The following is a 19,688-nucleotide window of genomic DNA, read 5'->3' as shown; positions in this document are numbered from 1 at the left end:
AAAGAACTTTGAGTATTCCAGGCACTAAATGGAAAGACTAATGTGCAGAAAGAAGAGATTGGAGAGAGTTCCAGGGGCCAGATAATGCCAGGGGTCTATGGGCCATGGTTAGAGTTTGGATATAATTCTAGGGAAACTGTTGAAAGGTTTTAATCTATACTTTAAGAAGATTACTTTTGATGGTCTCTGGAGAATGGTTGGGTGAAAGTGGGTGTGGAAATAAGGGAGATCAGTTATTTCTTTCATAATTGAGGAAACAAGCACACAGAGGCAGATTTGTCCATGGTCGTACAGTAAGTGTTACAGCATAGATTCTAACCCAGGTTTCCTTATTCTCAGCCTGTATTCTGATCTGGTGCTTCTCAAAGTTTAATATATGAATCATCTAAGGATCTTGTTAAAATGCAGATTCTGACTCCTCAGGTCTGGGTGGGGCCTGAAATTGTACAGTCAATTCTGAGGTCAATGCTGCTGATCCTTGGACCACAGTTTTTGAGTAGTAAGGCTAGCCTGTTGCTCCCAACTACTCTTGAGCCAGATCTGGGGACTACCGGTATCCTCTGCCCTTAAAATGATATAATATTGAAAGTCATTATTTCGAAATTTTATCAACTGGAGGTGAATACTATAGAATGAGTCTTCCTTTATAGAGTGACCTTCCCTCAGTATAATCTACTTTTGTCATTATACACACTTGTTTGGTATAAACTCTACAAAATCAAGATTCAAACCTCAAAAGGTAAGTAAAGGTTGGGTGAATGAGGAAATGAAAAAAGAAATAGTTAATTTATCTGTGGGATGATGATTTATAATAATTCATTTGTTTGCTTAAAGTTGGTTATCTTTCTGACCTAAGTTTAGGAAGAAAATAATTATTACACATAGATATTCGTTGGTGCTCAGAGTTCTGGTTCTGACCCAAGAAAGGCAATAGGCCATTTCTAAGAATTTATTTCAAACTGACTGAGTTACAGATTTTTTTTTTATGTCATGGTATTTTTACCTGTTTACCTTCTGAGACAGGTGTCCTCAAACTTTTTAAACAGGGGGCCAATTCACTGTCCCTCAGACCGTTGGAGGGCCGGACTATAGTTTAAAAAAAAACTATGAACAAATTACTATACACACTGCACATATCTTATTTTGAAGTAAAAAAACGGGAACAAATACAATTCACACCGCTTCATGTGGCCCACGAGCCACAGTTTGAGGACGCCTGTTCTAAGAGTTAGCTGAAACTTATTTCCTGTTTATTCTCCCTTTTGTTAGTGAGATTGGCAATAATTTAGCTTGTGCCTCACCTTCCTCTCTTGGAATAATTGTTTTTGACAGTAGGATCCAAAAATGTAGAAAAATCTGTCATAAATGTATGTTCTCATCTGCCAAGTGCTTTGTAGTAATAAGACTGGCAGATAAAGTGAACAGCACAATATTAAAGTATGGACTTGAGAGTAAGACCAGGATTTAGATCTTGGTGCCAACATTTACTGACCAAAGTACTTTTTTCCCCTCTGAGCCTGTTTTCTGTCGGTAAATAGGGATAAAACTTGGCTCGAGTAGTGAGAATTCTATGAAAGAATATTATTTATTTGAAGTCCCTGGCCAGCATGTCTCAAAGTGTATTTGGAATACTTAAATTAGTGGGCTTTCAGTAAATGCCACTTGAAAAAATGGTTCTGTACCCTAGTAAGCTTCCTTTACCCAAGATAAGTGTACCTTAGAGGAATTAATAATGTTATTCAGCCACATGACTGTCTGAGAGGAAGGTAAATTCTGTTTGTAACATTTCCCAGATCATTGGATCTTTGTCTCCCTTTAAGAACAGAGTAACCTCTAAATTTTCTTAATCGATGTCTCATGGACAGTGATGTCTTTGTTTTTTAAACTATAAATGTTTCTTCGGTAGAATTATAAAAACCAGGTTAACATTACACTTGTTATGGGAACATTTGTGTATGTGTATGTTCATTCATTTGTTTTGGCTGTGTTTCATTGGGTGCATCAAATGCTCACACTAGGGACTTACAGTCCAGCCACTCATGCAAATAACCAGAGACAGTTCAGGAATCATTTTGCCACCAGCAGTAGCTTTGGCATCCAGAGTCTGGTATTGACAGCAGAAGCACCCTCAAGTAAGCTGTTTCTGTCAGAAGTCTTTGGCTGTACTTCCAAGCTGACTAGCTTCCCTCATTCCTCCCAGTTTTCTGAATACAGATCTCTAGCCAAGTATCAGTTCTGTGAGCTATTAGATACCCTTCCAGTGAATTACTTTTCTGCATTAATTAGCCAGAGTCTTTCTCTTGTTCTAGTATAACTAGTATTAGTACTAGATATACTAGAAAACTAGTACTAGATAACTAGTATAGTATACAGAATCAAAACGGCTTTAGTTAGAACAAGGTTTTTATTTATGAAAAGATTTACCAGTAACTTTATTTACATTTTTAAATGTTGTGATTTTTGCATATTTTGTTATGTAAATTACTTAGTGCTCTTGTTTTGGAGGACAAATTTATTTTTTAAAAAATACTTTATTTTTTAGAGGAATTTTACATTCATAGCGAAATTGAACAGAAGGTACAAAAATTTTCCATATACCCCTTATTTCTTCACATGCATAGCCTTTCTTGTTATCAACATCACCCACCAGAGTAGAATATTTGTTATATTGATGAGCTTACATTGACACATCATTATCACCCAAAGGACATAGTTTACATTAGAGTTCATCCTTGGTGTGCATTTTGGGGGGTTTGGAAACATTTATAATGACATGTATCTACTGTTAAGAGTATACGAGTAGATTCACTGCCCTAGGAATCCCCACGGATCTTTGGCAATCACTGATCTTTTTACTATCTCTATTTTTTGTCCTTTTCCAGAATGTCATATAGTTGGAATCATACAGCATGTAGGCTTTTCAGACTGACTTTTTTCACTTAGTAATAATGTATCTAAGTTTTCTCCATGTCTGTTCATGGCTTGATTTCTCTTTAGTGTTGAGTTATCCCATTGTATATACCATAGTTTATCCATTCACTTACCAAAGGACATTGTGGTTGCTTCCACATTTTGGCAATTGTGAATAAAGCTACTATAAACACTCATGTGTGGATATTTGTGTGGACACAGTTTTCAGTTCCTTTCAGTGAATAACAAGGAGTGTGATTGCAAGATCGTATGGTAAGACTATATTAGTTTTATAAGAAGCCACCAAACTGACTTCCAAAGTAGCTGTACCATTTTATATTCCCACCAGCAATAAACACATCCTTGCCAGTATTTGGTGTTGTCTGTGTTCTGGATTTTGGCCATTCTAATGGGTGTTATAATGGTATCTTGATTTAATTTACATTTCTCTGGTGACATATGATATGGAGCATTCTTTTCACATGCTTACTTGGCATCTGTGTATCTTCTTTGGTGAGGTATATGTTAAGGTCTTGGGCTATTTTTTAATTGGCTTGTTTTCTTATTATTGAGTTTAGAGTTCTTTGTATATTTTGGGTAACAGTCCTTTATTTTTGCAAATAGTTTCTCCCAGTCTATGGCTTGTCTTTTTATTCTTTTGACAGTGTCTTTTACAGAACAGAGTAAATACATTTAGGTTTGTGATTCATTTTGAGTTAATTTTTGTGAAAAGTGCAATGTAGGTCCAGGTATTTCTGCATGTGAGTATCAAGTTGTTCAGCACCATTCGTTGAAAAGACTAGCTTTTGTCCATTACTTTGCTGTTGCTTCTTTCTCAGAGATCAATTGGCTATATTCCTGTGAGTCTTCTGATGGACTCTAATCTGGTTTTTGTTGTTCTTTTTTCTTTTTTTTCTTTTTGAGACAGAGTCTCACTATGTTTCCCTTGGTAGAGTACTGTGGTGTCACAGCTCACAGCAACCTCAAACTCTTGGGCTTAAGCGAGTCTCTTGCCTTAGCCTCCCAAGTAGCTGGGACTGCAGGTACCCATCTATTATTTTTTTGTTGCAATTGTCTTTGTTGTCTTAGCAGGCCTGGGCTGGGTTTGAACCCGCCTTCCTCGGTGTATGTGGCCGGTGCCCTAACCACTGAGCTAAAAGGGTGCTGCCCTGTTGTTGTTCTTAAGAGATAGGGTCTCAGCTGAGCTCAGTTGCTCATACCTATAATCCCAAGCACTCTGGGAGAATTGCTTGAGCTCAGGAGTTCAAGATCGGCCGGAGCAAGTGTGAGACCTCCATCTCTACTAAAAATAGAAACATTAACCAGGTGTTGTGGAAGTCGCCTGTAGTCAGCTACTTGGGAAGCTAAGACAGAAGATCACTTAAACCCAGAAGTTTCAGGTTGCTGTGAGCGAGGCTGATGCCATGGCACGTTAGCCTAGGTAATGGAGTGAGACTTTGTCTCTAAGAAGAGAAAGAGAAAAACACGGTCTCACTCTGCTACCCATGCTGGAATGCAGAGGCACAGTCATAGCTCATGGCAGCCTTAAACGCTCGGGATCAAGTGATCCTGCCTCAGCCTCCTTACTGTATGCATGCACCACCAATCCTATCTGTTCTTTCAATTTTAATCTTCTGACTTTGTTCTCCTTCAGTATTGTGTTGGCTATTTGGGGTCTTTTTGCCATTGCATTTTAACTTTAGAATCAGTTTGTCAGTATCCACAAAGTAACTTGCTGAGATTTTGATTGGAGGTATGTTGAACCTATAGAGAAAGTTGGGAAGGACTGGCATTTTGGCAATATTAAGTCTTCCTATCCATGGACATGGAACATCTTTCCATTTATTTAGTTTGTTTTCTTTCATTAGAATTTTATAATTTTCTTCTTACAGACTTTATGCATACTGTTTGATTTATAACTAAATATTTCATCTTTTGAATGGTGTTGGTTTTAATTTCAAAATTATACTTGATTGCTTGTATATAGGAAAATAATTGACTTTTGTATATTAACCTTATATCTTACAACCTTACTATAATTGCTTAGTATAATTGTTTTGAAAGTTCTTTATATATTCTAGATACTATTATTTGGTTTGCAAATATTTTTTCCCAGTAGATTTTATAATTAACTGTGGTTTTATATAAGTTGGGAGACTTAGGTCAAAGTTCATGTTTCTGCCTGTGCACGCCCACTTTTCTTTGTCTTCATTTGTTGATAAAATTATCTTTCTTTGAATTTTTTTACCTTTGTCAAAAATCATTTGGGCCTATTTGTGTGGATCTGTTTCTGGGTTCTTTGTTCCTTGATACATGTGTCTATTCCTCATCCAGTACTACTTGATTTCTGTAGTGTGCTGTCCTCTTTCAAGCAACCAAGCACGTGCACTCTGTATGTGTACATATATATGTGTGTATATGTGTGTGTATATGTGTATATATACACACATATATGTACACACAACGTAGAGAGCACGTGCAAGCAAGCACAAGAGAGCACTGCACACTACAAAAATCAAGTAGTACTGGATGAGGAATAGATAAGTCATAAAAGTGAGTAGAAATGATTATTCCTCTTCATTTTTCCTTTTCAGAACTCTTGGCTTATTTACAAAAAATCTTGCTGGGATTTGGATAGAAATTGTATTAAACCTATATATCAATTTTAAGAGACTTGACATCTTTACTATGTTGAGTCTTAGATCTCTCCAAGTATTTAGGTCTTCGATTTTTTTAAATTGGAATTTTGTAGTTTTTATCATGTAAGTCCTGTGTATGTTTCGTAGATTTATACCTAATAATTTCATTATTACTGAGCAATTGTGAATGATAACTGTTTTTAACTTTGGAGTTCATATTTCCATTGCTAGTATGTAGAAATGTGATTTTTATGTTTATCTTGTATTGTGTGACTTACAGGATTTATTTGTTCTGGGAGATTTTTTTCATAGATTTCTTAGGATTTTCTAATCCTTTGTCATCTGCAGACAGAGGTAGTTTTCTTTCTTCCTTTCTGATCTCTGCGCCTGTTATTTTCTTTTCTTGGTATATTATAGTGGCTATAACTTCCAGCATTGGATTGGATAAAAGTGGTAAAAACAGACATCTTCACCATTCCTGATCACTTATTTGGGTTGTGGGTTGTTTGGACTGACTGCATCCACAATAATGTGACAGCCATTTGCTTAGTATAATGGGTTTAAGAAGCTGTCAAAAGGGAGGAAAAAGCCAGAGAGTATGTACAAAAAGCTTATTTTATAGTTTCTACCACATGGATAGAATTGTTACCAGAATCCTATTGGCCTTATTTCAGTTGTTTTGAGATTGTGGGCAGCAGGCATTTTGTTCATTTTATATTAAATGATGAAGTAATTTGAAAAACTAATCTGGAATTATATACTCTAAATATTAAACCATAGAGAGAACACATCTGTTTTTCTTCAGGCATGGTTTTTACGGTAAGATTTTAGAACATAGTCGGGATTTTTTTTTACTGACTTTTTTTCTTTGGTCCATTGATGTATTTTATTTTTAAGTATGTATTACATCTCTAGAAAAAGAATCCCAGGATTTTTCCTCCTGTGTGTTTTCTTTCTGTTTCTTCATGGTCCATGATGCCAGCAGAAGTTCAGTATCATGTAACCAAACTGGCAGGATGGGAGCAGATTATTCTGTCTTTTTTCTAGATTGTTGAGCTGCTCATCAAATCTGGGGCTGATCACCCTTGTTTAACCTGTCTGTGAGGCTCACACCAATTTTGACAGTTCTGTGATCATCAGTGATTTAAAATTCATCAATGTTAACTATGTTTCATCATCACAGTTAGAAACTGGATGATTACTTTGGAGCATGGTCTTACAAGAACCTGGCGTTTGCTTCTCTTTTTGGCATTGCTGATGCTCTTGAGAGCATCACGCAGGACATTCATGCCATTATGCCATTATGGTATCACAGAAAGATGACAGAAAGAGCATCACTTCTTTCTTAAATGCCTATTGATTGAATGAATGTGAGCCATATAGGCAAATGTACACTATTTCCATAGTATTAAGTATATTGGACTAAATCTAGGCAAAAAACTGCCTAAAATTTGTATCTGCTTGTTCAGCTTTATATTATGGCAGCCTTCTTGGGAGAGAGACATTGACATCTTGTGACTGCTTCTGAGTAAATATTAGTAATAGAATCTTGTGTGTGTAAAGAGCCTGAAATCTGTTTCTGCCTTTGTGTATGTTTCCTAGTTGCTACTGGGAGAAACCCGTATTTCTTTAGTGCTTTGGTCATGGCATTCTTAAAGGATTTGTCTTCCATCAAAGATCACCTAGGGATTATACTGTGAGTCTGGTTAAGCTGTTGCCTGCTTTTGAGCCTTACAAATGGTTTCTTTGCTCAGGAAACAATAGTGTGAGTCTGTGAGTCTTACACCTCATTTTCTTTATTATTAAGACATGGCAATGTCTATTGTACCTCATTTTCTAATTAAAAAATAAAAATGACAGAACTAATATAAAGACCGTAAAAGAGAGACATAGGTAAAACGATCATGTATAATCCTTTTGGTTAATAATGAATTAATATTTTGCTGCATGTTCCTTCTAAGCTGTTTTCTTTAGACATAGGTTTATATTATACATTCTGGGCTGTAACCTTTTTATGTCATCATGAACATCTTTGTGTATTATATTTGTCTGCAATATTTTTAACAGTTGTGTAATATTCCATTTAAACATCATTTTGGACATTTGATCCTATTCAGTTTTTCACTCTTATACATGGTCATGCAGTATGGATTCTTCTGGTTAAATATTTGTATATATCCTTATAACTTTCTTTGGATGAATTCCTAGAAGGATGCAAACTCAACTATAGCCCTGCGGTATTCTGGAAAGCTTAGAAACTTCAGGGCTATAGTGAATTTTTCCATCCTGAGATGTGTTGGAAACATTGTACATTTTTATTTTCAGTAAGAGTTTGAGATCCTTGTTTTGGCTTGCTTTGGTTCCTGTCTGATGCCGTGTTCCTGGCTGAACCAGTTTGATTTGGAGAGATTATTTATACCTTCCTACCTCTGAGTTGGCATGGCATTATAATTCTAGTGTTTTTACTTTAAGCATTTTGCATCCTCTCCATTCTGTATTGTCTATGTCTAAGCTTGTATAGATCAAGATTGCAAATTTAAGTTCTCACTTCTTTGGGATTTTCTTTTCAGATTATAAAGCAGAAAATCGAAAACATGAAAGTAGACAGGACTAAACTGAAAAAGACACCTACGGAGGCTGTAAGTATCCAAACGTTTGCTTTGCCTATCTTCCCTTCATTTCAGGAAAAAAATCTTCATGATGAGTTCTCCCATGCTACTCTTACAAATATATTATCACTCATATATACAAAGTGCAGTAAAGTAGCAACTTGAACCAAATTTTGTTTCGAATATGCCTTTTAGATAGCCAAGAAAAGTGAGCACTGAACAGTTCTTTATGGCTTTGTGTTACCTGACTTAGGCTTTCAGTCTGCTATTCCTATGCATCGAAAGGCAGTATGATATAATGGAAGGAGCACGAGTTAGTTCAAATTTTGATTGTAACTATGGGATTTTCAATTTTGTTAGAAAATGAAAGTGAGAACAATTTTCTTACTAGTTTTCTTGTGAGGCCATGTTTTAGTTTTCTTTATTCCTGAAATTTAATCATACAATTAAACTTAACCTGTGTATTGAATGGTCATGTTAATTAACCTGTGTCAATAGGAGAAATCCCAGCTTCAGTTCAATATTCTGTCGGTTGGCTTGAACCATGTTCTCAGGTAAAGGAAGTGTTCCATTATAATACTCCTGTACAGACCTCATGTCTTTAGCATAAAGAGCACAAGCTTTAGAATTAGACCTGGGTTTGAATTACATTAGATTTTTATGCCTAAGACGTAACTTACCTGGTTTCCACAAAGTTCTACAAAATGCAGTTGATAATTGCTTGCTCCTTGATGTGAGGCAATTACTTATCATAGTATCTGGCACTTACTAAGTTAATTCATTTTTTTCTTTCTTCCTTTGTTTTCTTCTCGTCTACTCTTCTTTCTTCTTCCTCCCCTCCTCCTCTTCTTCCTTCCCTCCTCTTCTTCCTCTTCCTCCCTCCTTCCCCCTCCTCCTCCCTCCTTCCCCTTCTCTCTCTCTCTCCCCTCCCTTCTTCCTCTCTCCCTCCCTCCCTCCTTTCTTTCTTCCATTTCTGTCTCTCCCTCACTTCCCTCCTTCCCTCTCTCCCTCTATCCTTCTCTCCCTTCCTTCCATTTTTATTTTTGGAGACAAGAGTTTTACTCTATCACCCCAACTAGAGTGCAGTGGTATGATTATAGCTTACTGCAACCTCAGACTCCTAAGCTTAAACAATCTTCCTCCCAAGTAGCTGGGACTATAGGTGTGTACCACCACACCCAGCTAATTTTTTTTTTTTTTGGTAGAGATAGGTGTAGGGGTTAGTCTCACTCTTGCTCAGGCTCATCTCAGACTCCTGACCTTAAGAAATCCTCCCATGTCAGCCTCCCAGACTGCTAGGATTTTAGGTATGAGCCACTACACCTAGCCAGTTAATTCATTTTCTAAATACAGGCCACTTGGGTTTTTTTAAAAATGGCAGGTATCACCAAAGGATAACCATTATTAACATTTTACTATATTTCTTTCAGTCTTTTAGAAATTATTGCATGTGCACAATGTACTGTGGAAAATGTGAAGCACTTTATTATTCATACTCTTACCGGTATTGCAGATTACCTTTTAAATATTTGTTAATTTACTAGTGGGGAAAAGGTATTTCAGTGTTAAATTTGCATTGCTTCAGTACATAAAATTTTCAAGTTTATTGGCCTTATATCAATTGTCTTATTGTGGTAGTCATTTTGTATTTGGCATTGGAATGTCAGTGTATTTTTTACTGAATGCCATATATAATTGAGTATATTTATTTTCATGTGTGTTGCAGATACTTTCATTTGCTTTTGATTTTGTTTTTGATGTCTTTTAGCATCTAGAAGTCTTGACAACTATCTACTCGAATATCTTTGGAAACTGAGAGCAAAAAGAACATTTGCCTTAATAACTACAATTAAAAAGTTAAAACAGTGGTACCAGTAAGACTCTACTAATAAGATAATAGAACACCTAGAAAGGATCCTAGTGTACACAAGAACTTGACATATAATAGAGGGATTATAAGTTGGCGAGAAAAGACAATATTATTCAATAAAACTATCCCAGGACAATTGTTTAACTTATGAAGGGTGGGAGACTGTTATATTGCATTAAATTCTAGGTAAACTAATAAAAGTCAAATATTTTTAAAATAGATAAATTATAGGAGAAATAGAACATACAGTTAAATGTTTATGTGAGTCTTAGGTGGGGATGGTTCTTCCAAGCATTAAAATATAGAAAAAAAAAATCATAATGGAAATGTAAAATATATCTAAAATAAAAAAGGCACATGACAGTAGCCATCGTAACAGGTGTGAGGTAATAACTCATTGTGGTTTTGATTCTCATTTCCTTGATAATTAATGATACCAAGTACCTTTTCATATACCTGTTTATTTGTATGTATTCTTTAGAGAGATGTCTATTCAAATCCATTGCCCATTTTTAAGTTGGATTAATTTAGCTTTTTTGCTGTTGAGTTGCAGAAGTTCCTTGTATATTTTGGAAATTAACCCCTGGAATACCTTATGCAGAATTAGTCACAGAGGGACAAATACTGCATGATTCCTCTTACATAAGGCGAAGGTATAGGCAATAGAATGGTAGTGGTTACCAGGGACTTGGGGGAGTTCTTCTTTAGTGGGTACATATATAGTATAAAGTTATACAAGATGAGTAAGTTCCAGTTAACAATTCAGAGTGTAATGTGTTTGGTATAGTCTGACGTGTTTGTATCTGTGGGTTCTGCATTTGTGGATTCAACCAACTGTAGGTAGAAAATATTTGGAACAACTTAACAATAAAAAGAATAAAATAAAAATATTCAAATTAAATAACAATGTAGTGGGACAACTATTTACATAGTATTTACATTGTATTATTATAAGTAACCAAAAAATGATTAAAAGTATATGGGAGGATATGTATAGGTTATATGCAAGTACTATGTGGCCTCAAACTTGTAAGCTTAAGCAATCCTCCTGCCTCATCCTCCCAAATAACTGGGACTGCAGGCAAATGTCATCATACCCAGCTAATTGTTCTGTTTTTTGGTAGAGATGGAGTCTCACTCTTGGCTCAGTCTATATAGATTTTTAAGACTTTGAGTTACCTACTTTTGTTGAGCAGCATACATGAGCATCCACTTTCCCATACACCTACTATGGTTATACTAGGTATTATTTTTAAGAAAGGCTCTTTATACATATACTTTGTGTATTAGCAGCTGTACCCAGAATTTTTTCCTCTAGATTAGTTATGTGTTGGGGCAAATCAGTAATAAACCCTGGCAGTTCATAATGTAGCTGTTGAACTGGCAAACGCTTTCTTTTACATTACCATAAATAAGGAAAATCACTCAGTTTGCCTTTATGTATCAAGGATAAGATGGTAAAGATACTATGCTTGCTGCATTCGCCTATAAAATGCAGTGGACCTTGATAGTTTGATAGAGCAGAGAACGTTGTGCCTGATTCTTTAAATTGATGTTGTTATGCTAGCTAGCTGGATCATGTGAGTAGAAAACACAAATACCTTAGATGCCTCAGCTTCTGTGCCAGAGAGTCAAAGATGAACCCTGTGAAAGCATGAGGGCCTACCACATTAGGAAAGTTTCTAGGGGTCCTGAGGTCTGGATATCCCTTCTAAAGTGAGAGGCAAGTTGCTTCACCTTGTACTACATACATACTGTGAAGAATTAGAAACAATGTATGGTGTACTGTTTTAACCTATTTGCTGGGTAAAGTCTAAGCATTTGGCGGGCACCCACTAAAACGTTAGTGAGGTTTGGGTCTAGAAAAGACTGCAAAAGTTCCAGGCTTTAATACAAGCCTCCCTACCTCTTGGATATTATGACTAGTACACCCAAGTGATTGGCTAATGTGTAAGCTAAAGATGATGTGTGGAGCCTTTAGCAAGCCTCAATAGAAGAGTCATAGCTAAGACCTGTCGGAGTTTTGGCTGTGCTATTCTCTGCCTACAGCCATTCCACATTCACAAAAGCAGCTTCTTTCTGTCTTGCTACTGGGCCTTACTAGACTAAAGACCTGATTTTAAGACATACCAAGTTATTATAGTACCCAAATGTTCCTCATGAACTGAGTGTTGTCTAACTCAACCATATAATTGGATTGCTTACCTGTATTCCATTAGAAATTTATATTTGATATTGGGCACAAGTGGGTCTAGAAAGTGCAAGAGAATTTAATGAGCAAGTGGTTCACCTTCTCCATGTTATCTGTTTCTACTGCTTCACTGCCTTTCCTTCAACTTTTATGTCATTAAGAAATGGAGAAAAAAGTGCAGGCCTGGTTAATGGAAGGGTTTTTGTGCCAAGGATTTTACAAGGTCAGACAATTCAGTTCCTCCTAAAAAAAGTACAATATATCTCATTGCTGAATATCGTTACAGTCACCTTTGAAGTACTCCATTGGGAAGCTGTGCACTGACAACCGTGCCTCATCCACCCTTCAGAGCAGTTTTGGAACTCTTTTTCTGGAATGGCCATCAGAGTTGTGTTCTTGTAGAAGGTCTAACAATTAACTTCACAAACTCATCTTGGAAAAGTGCTACATACCTCATTGCTGAATATCACTATAGTCACCAGATGGCCAAAGGAAGTACTTCGAAGGTGACTATAGTGATAATTTAGCAATGAGGTATGTAGCACTTTTTCTTAGGTGAGTTTCTGAACTTGTCAGACCTTGTACGATGACAGCTTTGGTGGCCATTCCAGAAAGAGTTCCAAAACTGCTTTGAAGTGTTGGCTAGGTCCTGGCATCAGTGCATACCTTCTCAAAGGGAATACTTCGAAGGTGATCATAGTGATATTCAGCAGTGAGGTATGTAGCACTTTTTCTAGGGTGAGTTCATGAACTTAATCGTCCAACCTTGTATGTAACTTAATTACCACAAAAATTCGAGGTAGATCTTTACAGTTCTTTAGAGGGAGAAGACATTTGGGTGTTGAATTAAAGAAAACCTATTTTTTGATAAGCCCCTGTTATATTCCACATTGTGTTTTATATGCTCAAAATACATTTCCCCTAGTTTAAATCTCAGAGCAGCATTGCTGGATATATAGGTGCTGTGCATTTTGCAAAAGAGAATGCTGAGATTCAAAGAGGTATCTTACAGACTACCAAATTCCAAAGCCCATGTTCTTCATAATAGTGTGATGTCTCTCAATATTTAAATTTTATTATGCGAGATAAGTATTTTATGTTTATAGCAGACATTTGAGCTTCCTATCTCTGAGGTATATTAGATCTGTTTCTCTAGTAAGAAAACTGGTTCAGAGGTTGGACTTGCTCATGATCAAATAGTGTAGTAAAACACAAAGCTAAAAACTGATCCCAGATGTTTGTTTCCAGATCTGGGTTCATTCCCAGGACATTATTCTGCTTTTTACAGAATTAAACAAGAGTAATTATTTCTCTCAGCTGCCATACATTAATAGAAGGCTTTTCTCTCTCCCAGCCCCTAAACCTTTCCCTTCTTTTACTTTCAGAAACTTTACTATTAACTGTCAATCCTCCCTTTGTTACCTGACAAACCAAATAGACTGTTCAGTCAGTACAAGAGAGCAGGAATGTATGGAAATGGAAATTCAAAGTAAGAATAGTATCCTAGTTTTATTTTAAAAGTTCAGAAGGTCTTTGTCCTCCTACAGTTAGAGGATTTAATATTAGGGGAAAAAAACAGCTAATGCTAATCTTCACCTTCTGGGTTATTCTCTTTTTTCTTTTCTTTTTCTTTCTTTCTTTTTTTTTTTTTTTTTTTAGACAGTCTTACTCTGTTGCTCTGGGTAGAGTGCAGTGGCATCATCAGAGCTCACAGAAACCTCAGTCTCTTGGGCTTGAAGTGACCTCCTTTCCTCAGCCTCCCAAGTATCTGGGACTACAGGTGCCTGTCGCAATGCCTGACTGACTGGTTTTTCTATTTTTGGTAGTGATGGGATCTCCTTGCTCAGGCTGGTTGTGAACTCCTGAGCTGAAGCAATCCATCTGCTTCGGCTTCCCAGAGTGCTAGAAATATAGAAATATACTATGCCTACCCTAATCGTCACCTTTGTGAATTTAGTAGGGCATTTCAGTGTTTCTCTCATTTAGCATACCCTATCAGACATTCTGACTGATGGTCTAACTTTCAGACCATAGTGTCTTTACTTTTCCTTTTATTGATGTTTAGCTTATTTCTTTTATTTCTATTGTCTATACCAGTGTTTTTCAACCTTTTAATGTTATCTCTTATCTCATGGCACACTTGAACCTGTAGTTGAACTTCCACAGTGCACTTAAATTATGTTCATCAAAAACAAGAGTAGAAAAAAGAATATACTTTGTGTGCTTTGAACTGCTTTTGAAAATAAATTAGTGACCTTTAAAAAAATTTCGCGGCACACCAGTTGAAAACACTGGTTTATACCCTTCTAAGTAGTTTTCATCTACGTTATCCAAGTTTTTTTTTTTGGGGGGGGCTAAGAGTGTTAATTTTAATCCATTTTAAATTAACATTTTAGTCTTAAGTGATTGACGAATCTCTAGTTTTCTGAAGTAGTATGTTCTAGCAATAGTTAAATTACTGTGTGGGTTTAAGGGTTACTTTTCCATTCTCCTCCTTTGCATCTCCCTTATTGCATAATATCTTTTGTGAATACTTGTTTTTCTTAGCCTGCAGACTGCAGAGCCTTAATAGAGAAACTCAAAGTTTGTAGTGATGAGCAACTCCTTTCAGAACTGCAGCAGATCAAAACATGGAACATAGGGAAGGTATGTGAAGCCATGCTCCCCAAAGATGGGACTCACTGTGTTAGTACATCATTTTATATGCTCTGATAAGAGAAACCACCATGGGGTAACCTCATTCAGTAATTATTTAAAAAGCATGGACCTCATGCCTGGCACAGGTCTTGACCAGTGGGTTTTAGCCTAAATGGTTGCCAAGGAAGTTTTGAAAGAAAATGTTAAGTGAAAGTTTTCCTAGCTGAGTTTGAGGAATGGTTGCACAAGTATTGCTAAAGAATCTCAACTACAGAATTTCTTTTGTTTGACCATATATATAGTCTCCAGATTTTTACTTCTAGTTGAAGAGAATTTTTATTAGATAACTCTAAATTAATTCTGATGAAATGGGTTCTGGCAGAGATAGTCTTTGTCTCTGTAGACCTCAGAATGTAGATTTCTCCCTCTGAAGATCTAGCTCTGGGAGATTTGTGGTGTCTCTTGGTATCTTTATGAATATAACAATGAACTCTAGCCCTTTTATCTCAGTATGATCTTTCTCATATGGGCAGAGATGGATGTGTACTTGTCTAGGTGTCACACTCAGCAGTCTCATATAAGAAAGCTCAGTTACAAAGTATCCATGCAGTATTTCTACTGTATACCCTTTTTCTCTTCTCTCCAGTGCGAGTTATATCACTGGGTGGATCTGTTGGACCGCTTCGATGGAATTCTGGCAGACGCTGGACAGACAGTGGAGAATATGTCATGGATGCTTGTATGTGATAGGCCAGAAAGAGAACAGCTGAAAATGCTTCTCTTGGCTGTGTTAAACTTCACAGCCTTGCTCATTGAGTACAGCTTTTCTCGGCATCTGTACAGTTCTATAGAGGTAAGGGAGGTTCAAGCTTATGTGTTTTGTTGACTAGAATTGTGTGTGTCCAGAAACAAGGAAGTTTCTGGTTTTTGCTGATGATTGCTTTCCTTTTAATTATGGAGCTCTGGTTTTCCAATATCAAAGACAATGGTAGGATGTTTTTTAGATGTATAAATATTACCCTTTATAGGGCTGGTGGGGAAGTTTTGTACTATCACCTTTGCCTGCCTTTTCAAGATTCAAGAAATAAATGAGAAATATAATACATGTATTGAAATATTCTAGGGAATTTGTGGGAATTGATCTTTGTTGCAGGTTATTAGAGTAGCCCTAAATTACTTTTAAATTGATAGAAATAGTTTGATTTCCTTATCACATTAATATACTGCTCTTAGGGGTTGTAGTGTGCTACTTTTTTATCTCTTCTCCACTCTCCCACACCCCCCCTCACTTTCCCCAAAATATGCATTCATAACATCCTCTGTGTCCTTAAAGAGAAAAGCCTAGAGCAATCAGCAATCATTTGGTTAAAAATCACTATAAGAGGGATTTCTTTTTCTTTAGCCCAACTTTAGACTTTCTATTATCATTAGTTAGGTACCCTGTTGATTTTAAGAAGTTGAAAGAAAGTGGCTTAGGAAAAGAAGTGGGAGAACTGAACTAAGGGCCTGGTATACAGAGCTTTAGGCAGGGTTTAGACAGTCTGTTGAAGATGACATAGGTTTTGTTGACCAAGGAACTGCATGGCCTTTGGCGCAATTGGCAACTTGAGATACCATGATACATCTCCAGCTAAATTACATACTGATTTTAATTCTTACCAATTGCTTCAATACGTTGGTGAATTTTGATAATATTTAAATCCATCATAGTCACTCTCAGGCATATATTGTATTGAATGGTTATGTTTTACATAATTGCCACCAGCTGTTGTTGATATCTTTAGCTTTTATATGAAAGTCCCTGTGTTGTAATTAGTTCCAATTTTATCTTTGTCATAAAGGATACAGAAGGAGCATAAAATGATTCTACTTTCACAATAGTTTTAGTCTATTTGGAGACTTACTGTTCTTGAGTCCCACATAAGTACTATATCATATATCACATTTGTCTCTCTGGTAGTCTCTTCTTTCCTATGGAGACACCTGTGTAATTTTGAACTGCTATTTACATTTTTTATACTTCTATTGCACTTTCTGGCTATTTGTCCTTGTTGCATGCTGTAGATTCTCAAACATTTATAGTATTATTTGTTTTTTTTTTTTTTTGCAGTTTTTGGCTGGGGCTGGGGCTGAACCCGCCACCTCCGGTATATGGGGCCGGCACCCTAATCCTTTGAGCCACAGGTGCCACCCCATTTATAGTATTATTTTGTTTGTTGTGACTGAACTTCTTGATAGCTTGGTAAATGTTAGCAAATACATTATTAGGCATTTTCAGTTTTCAAGGTCAGTTGTGCCTTATAACTTGAACTTTGCCCTGTTTCGTCCTTGTAGCATTTGACAACTTTATTGGCTTCCTCTGATATGCAAGTGGTGCTGGCAGTCCTTAACCTCCTGTATGTGTTTAGCAAAAGATCAAACTACATCACACGTCTTGGATCAGACAAGAGGACCCCACTACTAACTCGGCTGCAGCATTTGGCAGAGGTGAGTCTTCTGTGAAGAGTGGAAGAGTACAAAAATCTGAGCATAAGTTTCCTTTCAGTAAGTGTTTGTTGCAGTGTCAAAGGACTAGAATCCCCAAGTTAACTCTATTGATCTAATTGAGTGGAACTATTGGCCCACTTTTAAAAAATGCTTCAAATATTCTGTTAAGTAATTTTGAAGGATTTCATGAATCTCTGCTCATACAGCAGAATGTCTCTTTATTAAAAAATGACAACTTCTCTGCTAGAAAGAATGTTCAGAATTAGATTCTGTATGAGAGGGAAGTATAGTATAAATATAAACCTGTATTTGAGTCCTAGCCTTGCTTATTAGCTCTGACAGCAATTTTCTCATGTGAGAATTCAGTATATTTGCTTCAGAGTTGTTTTAGTAGAACAAAAACCACGTAGGATACTCAATGTTGTGATTAGCAATAGTGACGTTAGTTATCATAATTAAAGGCAGGCACTCTCATATAAAAGTTTAACTCTACCAAACTATTGTTCAGTGTTCCTAGAAGCAATTTGATGATAAATACTCAGGTTCAAGAGGTAGCCACTGCTGGAAAGTTTTCTTGGAAGAAAAGTGTTAGGCTGGGTTTTTCAAAGCTGATTTAATGATTACCTTACAATTAAAGTTTCAGGCTGATTACTTAAAAATCATTTTTGTATGATTATAGCTGTAACATATTACAAAAATTGTGGGACATATGGAAAATGTAGAGAAACTGTCAGTCACCTATATGAGGCCTTTAAAATTTGAGCACAAATGTCCTAATGTTATAATTGGGTAAATGAAGTGAAATCTATATTGATTAGTATGATGTAAACACTCCAATTTGTACAAATAATCAACACACTGATATTGGCATAAATATATTTATGATCTATGTGCAAAAGACTTATTAAAAAATAAACTTAGAGCAAAAGAAAAATTTTTTTGCATTTGCAAATGTTTTGCTCAAATTTTATTTTTTATTTTTTTATAAGCCTTTTCTTACATAAACTACAACTGTAATCTGTGATTTCTTTATAATGAAGTGACAATATAAAGCAACTTATAAAGGAACCTGAATATAGAATTGTAAATTTTTTATCTTCTTTCCTTAATCTGTCACTATTTTTATTATCTAAGAAAACACGATGAATCAGGGTCATTTGCTGTATCAGATACTAAAATCTTATATCTTACTGATTTCATTTTAAATCTAAGTTTTTACCATAAAGCTTTTATCTTGAAGCAAAGTTTTTTTTTGTTGTTGAAGCAAAGTTTTGTAATTAGCACGGTAGTAGACTGAATTTGCAGAATGAAATAGCCCTCATACTGCTTATGATCAAAACAATGGGATAATAGGCTCTTTGAGGCAAAAAATGTGTTTAGATCTTCACACTATTCCTAAATCCTAGAAATATATTGAAGTAAATACAGGAGACTTAATATTTTCCATAAAGAAAAATTTACTAAGAAAGTCAAGAGACACGTGGAAGTCATCTTAAAAATACTGACAAATTCGATAATGTGAAAATTTAAAACTTCTGTATGATAAGATAGCTATACAGTAAGGTAGTTTTACAACAGAGGAATAACAATATGTAAACAGCTCCTACAAGTCAGTATAATGGAAGTAACTCAGGAAAATGTGCAAAAGCATATGAACAGACATATTACAGAGGAATATGCAATATTTCATTTAAATTGGTAAATAAAAAAGATTAGTAATAATCAGGGAAAATGTACATTACCGTGTGATCATGTTTAACCATTAGCTTGACAATAATACAGTATATACAAGCAATGGTTAATATTCCAACTCCCTTTGATAAGGTTTTTGGGCAGCAACTTTCATTTTAAAATAAGTATGTTTATTTCACTCCGCAGTTTTATTTTAAGGAAACTGTGCTACAAACATTCAGAAGGGTACAGAGTATATGCATAAGCATTCTCTTTGCACCCTTGTTTGAAACATCCTTTTTAACATGACATAAGCTTATCACAAAAGGTCTCCTAGTGAAAAGGCCTCTTAAGCATAAAAAAAGGTTTAAGATCCCCATTTATGTTTTTTTTAAAGTTCATAAGTAAAACTGTGGGGTCCCTGTAAGTTATATACCTAATTGGAAACTTAGAAATTGAATTTGGGGAAAAGATGAAGGATGAGTTTAATTTTTTAAATTCTGTACTTGGAATATTTTCTAGGTATAGTGTATTATGTATTATTTTTGTAATTAAATATGAGACTTGGCAATGGCACTTCACAAATGTATTTTTAGTGACTGTAATACTCTATTGTTTATGTACCGTATTTTAATTGTTACCTGATTTTATACTTATATATAATCCCTCTAATG

The 19,688-nt window shown here is 35.7% G+C and overlaps 1 protein-coding gene across 18 annotated transcripts in view; it reads left to right on the top strand.

Annotated features, from left to right (window-relative positions):
• Positions 1–19,688, top strand: part of HUWE1 (HECT, UBA and WWE domain containing E3 ubiquitin protein ligase 1) — a 163,953-nt gene that overhangs the window by 27,697 nt on the left and 116,568 nt on the right. For all 18 annotated transcript variants that reach the window (XM_053581182.1, XM_053581185.1, XM_053581190.1 and 15 more), the window contains 4 exons: positions 8,120–8,188; positions 14,767–14,865; positions 15,503–15,709; positions 17,191–17,343. In XM_053581182.1, coding sequence (XP_053437157.1) covers positions 8,144–8,188; positions 14,767–14,865; positions 15,503–15,709; positions 17,191–17,343 — 504 coding nt within the window. In that variant the 5' untranslated portion in view covers positions 8,120–8,143. The remainder of the gene's footprint in view (positions 1–8,119; positions 8,189–14,766; positions 14,866–15,502; positions 15,710–17,190; positions 17,344–19,688) is intronic.

Source organism: Nycticebus coucang, chromosome X (assembly GCF_027406575.1).
Source record: "Nycticebus coucang isolate mNycCou1 chromosome X, mNycCou1.pri, whole genome shotgun sequence".
NCBI lineage: Eukaryota > Metazoa > Chordata > Mammalia > Primates > Lorisidae > Nycticebus > Nycticebus coucang.
This window is presented reverse-complemented; position numbering and strand designations above follow the sequence as displayed.